General features: G+C 40.7%; 1 protein-coding gene across 1 annotated transcript in view; it reads left to right on the forward strand.

The window, feature by feature from the left end:
• Window positions 1-7,743, forward strand: part of LOC102851432 (chromosome unknown open reading frame, human C4orf45) — a 229,137-nt gene continuing 221,394 nt past the window's right edge. The window contains exon 1 of the mRNA XM_006892791.1: window positions 1-139. Coding sequence (XP_006892853.1) covers window positions 1-139 — 139 coding nt within the window. The remainder of the gene's footprint in view (window positions 140-7,743) is intronic.

The following is a 7,743-nucleotide window of genomic DNA, read 5'->3' on the forward strand; positions in this document are numbered from 1 at the left end:
ATGGCTTCCAGTGCAGCAGTGATTGCAAGGCAAGCATTGGATCTTTCTGGTGTGCGGGGAGCCTATACGAATCAAGGACAACAAGATGTAGCCTGTAAACCACAACCAACCTTCAGAACAAGAAATCGAATCCTACGAGGTATTTGGTTATATAAATGTACCATCAATAGCTAGTGGCTTGTTCTGTTGTTGAAATAAAAATATATAAGACACATTTGCCAATTCAGCTTTTCACAAGTGTACAAGTTTATGACATCAATCATATTAATTGGCTAGGAAAGCCTTACTCTTGCTCAATGCTGAATTTCCCATCACCATAACCAGAAATTCAATGTTTTATAAACAAGTCCTCTGTTTCACTCTTCTCTGATAACTACTAACAGGATTTACACTTTATTACAAACATAAATTGCTCTACATTTGTGTATTTTTATCAGTTGGTATAAATGAGGTCATACAATAACGCTTGTCTCATTGCCCACCAAGTTGGGTCTGATTCATAGCAGACTTCCCAGGGAGTTTTTGGAGGTTGTAAATCACACAGGAGGAGGCTGCTTATCTTTTCCCCACAGAGGCAAGGGTGGATTTGGACTACCAGAGAGCTGCTGGCCTTAAGTTTATAGCACAAAGCCCTATAGAGTATGCCAACAGAGCTAATCATGCAACACTGTTGTTAGTTACCATCGAGTCAAGTATGACTCATAGCGACCCTATGAACAAAGATCTGAGCCCTGTTCTATCCTGTGCCATCCTCACACTTTCTGACACATAAGAGCCCATTGCAGCAGTCATAGTATCAATCCACCTGGTTGAAGGGCTTCTCTTTTGTCTACCATCCTCCCTTCCCAGCATCATATCCTTCTCCAAGGAATAGCCTCATATGCAAGTTCAAATAAAAGCTAAAGAAGGTCAAATCAAATCCACAGGAATAAAAATTTGACCTTGAGTCTGTCTTACCTGAATTTAAAAATCAACTCAGGAATAAATTTGAGGCCTTGAACTCTAATAAACAAAGACCAGATGAGCTGTGGGAGGATGTAAAAAATAGCGTCCATGAAGAATGCAAAAGGTCATTACAAAGACAGAACAAGAACAAAATCCAAAATGGATGTCAGAAGAGACTCTGAATATTGCACTAGAGCATTGAGAAGCCAAAGCAAAAATAAACATTTATTTTCATATAGTATTTCATATTATAATGAAATGTGAAAAAACTAGAGTATGAAAACCAAAATGGCTAAACTCACTTGGCGTTTCTTAAGCTGAAGAGACTAAAGAACTTCAGCCTTGAGTTGCAATACTGCTATAAATACAATACTGAATGATCCAGGAAGCATTAAAAGATGATGGAAGATGTATATAGAGTCACTGCACCAAAAACAATCGGCTGACACAGAAGAATTTCAAGAAAGAACATGTTCAAGAGGCAATGGTGATAAATGAGGAAGTTCAGGCTGCTCTGAAGGACTTGGGGAAAAAATAAAGCCCCAGAAATTGATGGAATGCCAAATGATATAGTTCAACAAACAGATGCTGCCCTGGATGTGCTCACCAGGTTGTATCAAGAAATCTGGAGGACAGCTACTTGGCCAACTGACTGGAAGGGATCCATATTTATTCCCATTCCAAAAAAAAGGTGACCTGACAGAGTGGAAATTATCGTACAATATCACTCACATCACATGCAAACAAAATTCTGCTGAAGATTATCGAGAAACGACTGAAACAGTACATCGACAGAGAACTACCAAAAACACAAGTTGGGTTTAGAAGAGGCCATGGCACTAGAGACTTATCACCAATGTCAAATGTATACTGGCAGAAAGCAAAGAGTACTAGAGGAATATCTATCTGTCTTTGGAATATCTGACTATGCAAAGGCATTTGACCGTGTGGATCACAACACGGGAATGGGAATCCCAGAACATTTGATTGTGCTTATGCGAAGCCTATACTTGTACCAGGAAGCAGTCCTCAGAACAGAACAAGGAAATACTGCATGGTTCAAAATCAGGAAGGGAGTGCATCGGGGATGCATCATTTCTTCATACCTTTTCAATTTATATGCAGAACAGACCATTCAGGAAGCAGGGAATGTGGCATCAGGATTGGAGGAAGACAAATCAACAACCTAAGTTATACAGATGACACAATCTGGCTGAAACTGAGGCAGACCTGAAGCACTTGCTGCAGCAGGTCAAGGACTATAATTTTCAAAATGGATTGAAACTCAACATCAAGAAGACAAAAATGCTAACCACTGGGCCAATAGGCAGCACCATGATGAATGGAGAAGAGATTGAGGTTGTTAACAGTTACAGCTTGCTTGGCTCCACAATCAATACTCTTGGTACCAGCAGTCAGGAAACCAAAAGATGGATTGCACTTGGAAAATCTGCTGTCAGGGACTTTTCCAGAGTCCTGAGAAGAAATAATGTCATTCTAGAGACTAAGGTGCACCTGATCCAGGCCATGGTTTTCACAATAACTTGCTATGCATCAGAAAGCTGGACAATGACTAAGGATGACAGAATCAATACCTTTGAGTTGTGGTGTCTTGAACATACTATGGACCACCAAGAAAACAAATAGTTATATCTTGGAGAGGGTGAAATCAAATTTCTCCTTGGAGGCTAGGATTTTGAAGCTCCTTCTCACATACTTTGGGGAAGTGACTGGGAAGAACTGATCTTTGGGGAAAGATATCATATTCAGAAGCATGGAGCAACAGTGCAGGAGAGGTAGACTCTGGATGAGAGGAACTGATACAGTAACTAGGGCAATGGGGGTTGGTGTGTCAGAATCAGTGAGACTGGCTCAGGACAGGGCAGAGCTCAGAGCTGTTGTTGTACATAGTGTCACTATGAGGCAACTTGACGGCACATAACAGCAACAACAAAAGCAACATACCCAAAGTATGTGAGGTGAAGCCTCATCATTCCTGCCTCCAAAGAACACTCTGGCTGCGCCCTCTCCAAGACATATTTGTTCATTCTCTTAGCCGTCCATGGGATGCTCTTCTCCAACATGACAGCTCAAAGACATAATACTTTTTCTGTCATCCTTATTCATTTTCCATTCCACAAATGCATGTAGTGGTGGTTGTTGTTAGGTGCCATTGAGTACAACTCATAGCGACCCTATGAACAAAAGATTTGAACCCTGTTCTATCCTGCACCATCCTCACACTTCCTGACAAACAAGGGCCCATTGCAGCAGTCACTGTGTCAATCCACCTAGTTGATGTTCTTTTTCTCCTTTGTTGACTTTCCACCCTTTCCAACATCATGCCCTTCTCCAAAGAATAGCAATATGCCCCAAGTATGTGAGGCAAAATGTCATCATTCTTGCCTCCAAAGAGCACTTCAGCTGCACCCTCTCCAAGATATATCAATTCATTTTCTTGGCCATCCGTGGGCTGTTCACTACTCTTCTCCATCAATTCTTTTTCTGTCATCCTTATTTATTGCCCAGCTCTTAGATGCACAGCAAGTGACCAGAAAGACTATAGCCTAAATCATATTGACATTACTCCTCAATAATTTGAAGAGGTTATAGTTATGTACCATCAAGTTGCTTGCAACTCATAGCGACCCTATGTACAACAGCCCTAAACCCTGCTCTATCCTGTGCCAATCTTATTGTCTCTGACACACCTACTTCCATTACCCCAGCCACTGAATCAATTCATCTCACTGAGGGTCTTTTTTTCTTGTGTTGTTCCTCCACCCTCCAAAGCATGACATCCCTCTCCAAAGACCGGTCCTGCCTTGCAACGTGTCCAAAGTATGTCAGACAAAGCTTCAGAATCCTCGCCTCCATGGAGCAGCCTGTTCTCATCCTTTCTAGGATGAACCTATTTGTTCTCCTAGCAGTCCATGGTATATACAATACTCTTCTCCAACACCACAGCTCAAAGGCATCAGTTTTCCTCCTATCATCCCTAGTCATTGTCCAGCTTTTTGATGCATAGCAGGGAATTGCAAAGACTATGGCCTGGATCAGGTACACCTTAGTCTCCAGACTGACATCGTTACTCTTAAGTACTTTGGAGAGGTCTTTAACAGCAGACTTTCCCAATGCAATTTGTCTTTTAATTTCCTGAATGCTGGTACCAAGAGTGTTGATTGTGGACAGTCTAGGAAAAAGGATTGTCCATCCACTTCTGAAATAGCAGGCCTTTGAAAACCCTATGTACAACAGAACACACTTAGAGTAGCAAATATGGCAACTGAGGCACAAAGGAGGAGGAAAAGTTGAAAGCAGACACTAGTGGTTGGAACATGGAATGTGAGAACCATGAATGTAGGAAAATTGGATATTGTTAAGAAAGAAATGGAATACATAAATATTGAGCTGTTGATGATATGAGATGGACTGGCATGGGACATTTTTAGTCAGATGATCATATGCTCTACTATGCTGGAGATGAAAAGGTGAGGAAAAAGGGGGTTGCTTTCACAGTTGAAAAGTCATTTCTAGATCTGTCTTGAAATACAATGTTGTAAATGACAGGATAATATCTATATGCATACAAGGAAGTTCAGTGAATATGACCATTATTTGAATTTGGGGAGGTAAGATATCCAAATATTTGAACATAAAATTTATAAAGGAAGATTAGTTAGTACTGAAGAGGCAAATTTTCCCAGTTTGTAACGTGGTTCAGTAATAGAATATTTGAAGGGAAAGCATTTTCAGCAAATTCTGGCCTATTTTCATCTGGAGATGCTATCATTATTGCTTTATGAGTTATGCATAGCATAACTTGAGTCTTTTCCCAGTAGTTAAAAGAAGTTATTTCTGCATGGCCACTGTATTGGCCTCTGCTATTGGACTGTGTCGACTGTGGTCATCAATTCTGAAGTAGCTATTAAATTAGCGAAGCAAGACAATAGCTACAATTTCATTTGTGCTGAGCAGCAAACACTAAATTTCATCAAGGGAGGCTGCTGTTGATTAATAAATAATAGGGGTTTTCTCAATAGAAACATATCTAGTAGCCAAGGGAGACCATTTTTAATTCCTATAATGAGTTCTGCATATGTCACAAGATTTTATGAAGTTAGGCTTAGTCTTTCTTACACACTCTATTAGGCTATTGTGCAACATAAATAATGAACATCTAGTTAATACTATTACTTTACTTACTGGCTTTTCATTTCTTTCTCTTATTTATTTGTTGGTGCTTACTACTACACTGTTGTTGTTGTTAAGTGCTGTCAAGTTGTAGGCGACTCAGAGCGACCCTATGAATGAGAGACCTGGACACCTGTATAACTTTCGTACTTTCTCCAGGTTCATAGGGTTTTCAGAGGAAAGCTATTATGGAATTGGAAGCCACTCCTGCTTCCAAGTTTGTTTTAATTGGGGAGCTTCACCAAACACTGTTCATCATGGGTAACCATTCTTGCATTTGACATATCAGCAACCATGAGTTACCTCTGTGTGGCAAGTGGAAAGACCAGGGTTATAAGATGTGGAAGAATGTTTGACCAAAACCAAAAATGGCCTGAGGGCCATAGATTAGAGTCACCCACCTTTGGCTTGGTAGCCTCACTTTCTGTCCACTAGGCCAACTGATCTCTGTGCTGTTATTCTTGTTGTTGTTGCTATGTGCTGTCGAGTCATAGGTGACTCGTAGTGACCCTATGTAGTATACAAAATTTTTGTAAACAAAAAGTCTTACTCCTGGGCCAATAGGCAACATCATGATAAATGGGGAAAAGATTTAAACTGTAAACAACTTCATCTTACTTGGATCCATAATCAACACCCTTGGTACCAGTAGTCAGGAAATCAGGAGACATATTCACTGGAAAAGCCTGCAGTTAGGGACCTCTCCAAATTATTGAAGAGTAATGATGTCAGTTTGAGGACTAAGGTGCGTCTGATTCAGGTCACGGTCTTTCCAATCATATGCTATGCATCTGAGAGCTGTACAATGAGTATGGATAACAGAAAAAGAATTGACACATTTGAACTGTGTGGTGAAGAAGAGTATTGAATACCCCACGACTATCAATAGAGCAAACAAACATGTCTTGGAGAAAGTCCAGCCAGAGAGATTTTTGGAGGTGAAGATGATAAAATGTCACCTCACATATTTTGGGCATGTTGCTAGAAGTGGCTATTCCTTGGAGAGGGACTTGATGCTCCAAAAAGTAGAGGGTCAGCAAAAGAGAGGAAGACCCTCAACCAGGTGGATTGACATGGTGACTTCTGCAATGGGCTTTTGTATGTCAGGAAGTATGAGGATGGCACAGGATAGGACAGGGTTAAGATATATTGTTCATAGGGTCACTATGAGTTGTACTCGACTCAACGGGACCTAAAACCAAAAGCAACTACTAAGCTGGTGGCCTAATGATAGGAGTTGCATTGACAACCCCAAGGTCAGTGGGTTGAATCTAAGCAGCTGCTCTTCTGGAAAAAGATGAGCAATCTCTTCCTGAGGTTACAGCCTCTGAAAAGCTACTGGAGGGTCACATCAGTTATGGGTCAGTTCAGACTCGATGGCACATAGCAATGACCATAAGCTGAAGCACTGGGATCCTCTTTGATTCATTCCTCCCTTAATTTCTAGAATGTTTATCTGTTGCTGTTTTCTCTAACTCAGTTTGTAGCCTCTTCTTCACTTTTCTGGATCCTGTTCACAGGTGTCTGCTACAATACAGTCTTTGCTGGCTTTTCTCCTCAAGCCTATAGTTCTTACAAGTATCTTCTGTTTGATCCAAGTATCTCTGGTCTCACTAAAAGCTCTAAGGTCTTCATTACCTGTAGAATAAAGTTCATATCTTTGCAGGGCTTCTTTGGCTTCATCTGGCATCTCATCCTATTGTCAGGACTCTCCAACAGCATTGAACTCTAGCAGCACTGAACTTTGCTCTGAGTAGTGCTGTAGTGCTGAGTATTTATTGGCAGTTTCTCCCTTCTGAGCCTCTGCAAGCTGTTTCAGTTGCCCAAAATGTCTCACATCTCGTCCATCTTCCAGCTCCCTAGCCTTTGCCATGCTTCATCATTCTTTAAGACTCAGTTCAGATGTCACTTCCCCAAATTCGTCTCCTCTCATCACACTGAGCCTCTTCCTCCATCCCAGGTCAGGCAGGGAGAGATCTCCTCTCTATTTAGAAGTCTCTAGGAACACGTCTGGACTCCCTGAAATGCACTATCATTGTCATCACTGCTTCCACTACATTTTATTGTAATTCCATCTTTTTTGTGCCTGTGTCTCACCTTACAAATTTAGCTCATTCTTCTAAATGTGGGGAAAAAGGAGGTCAACAACCTGACAGAAAAATACACAAGAGAGATGACTGGAGAGTTCATAGAGAAAAATGCAAATAGCCCTTCACCATATGCAATGATGTTCAATCTCACTCATAATAAGAGAACTGATAGAAATATACCACTTCTCAGTTGTCATACCAACACAATTTTTTTTATTGCAACACAAATTTTAAAGTTGACAGCAGACTGCAAATAAGGAGATATAGAAATAAAAACTCTCGGATGTTTCTGGTAGGAATGTAAAATGGTGCTTTTCAAAAGAGAACTTTAGCAATGTTGAGAGAATTTATCTATGAATTTATCCTGTCATTCAGCAATACAACCTCTAAGACTCAAGCACATAAAACAACTATGAGAAATCATCTCACCCCAGTCAAAATAGCAAAATTTAACAGAACAGCAAGCAATAAATGCTGGCGAGGTTGTGGAGCAACTGGAACCCTGATTCACTGT

Source organism: Elephantulus edwardii, unplaced genomic scaffold (genome assembly GCF_000299155.1).
Source record: "Elephantulus edwardii isolate Elephantulus edwardi_28Jun2011 unplaced genomic scaffold, EleEdw1.0 scaffold00119, whole genome shotgun sequence".
NCBI classification, from domain to species: Eukaryota; Metazoa; Chordata; class Mammalia; order Macroscelidea; family Macroscelididae; genus Elephantulus; species Elephantulus edwardii.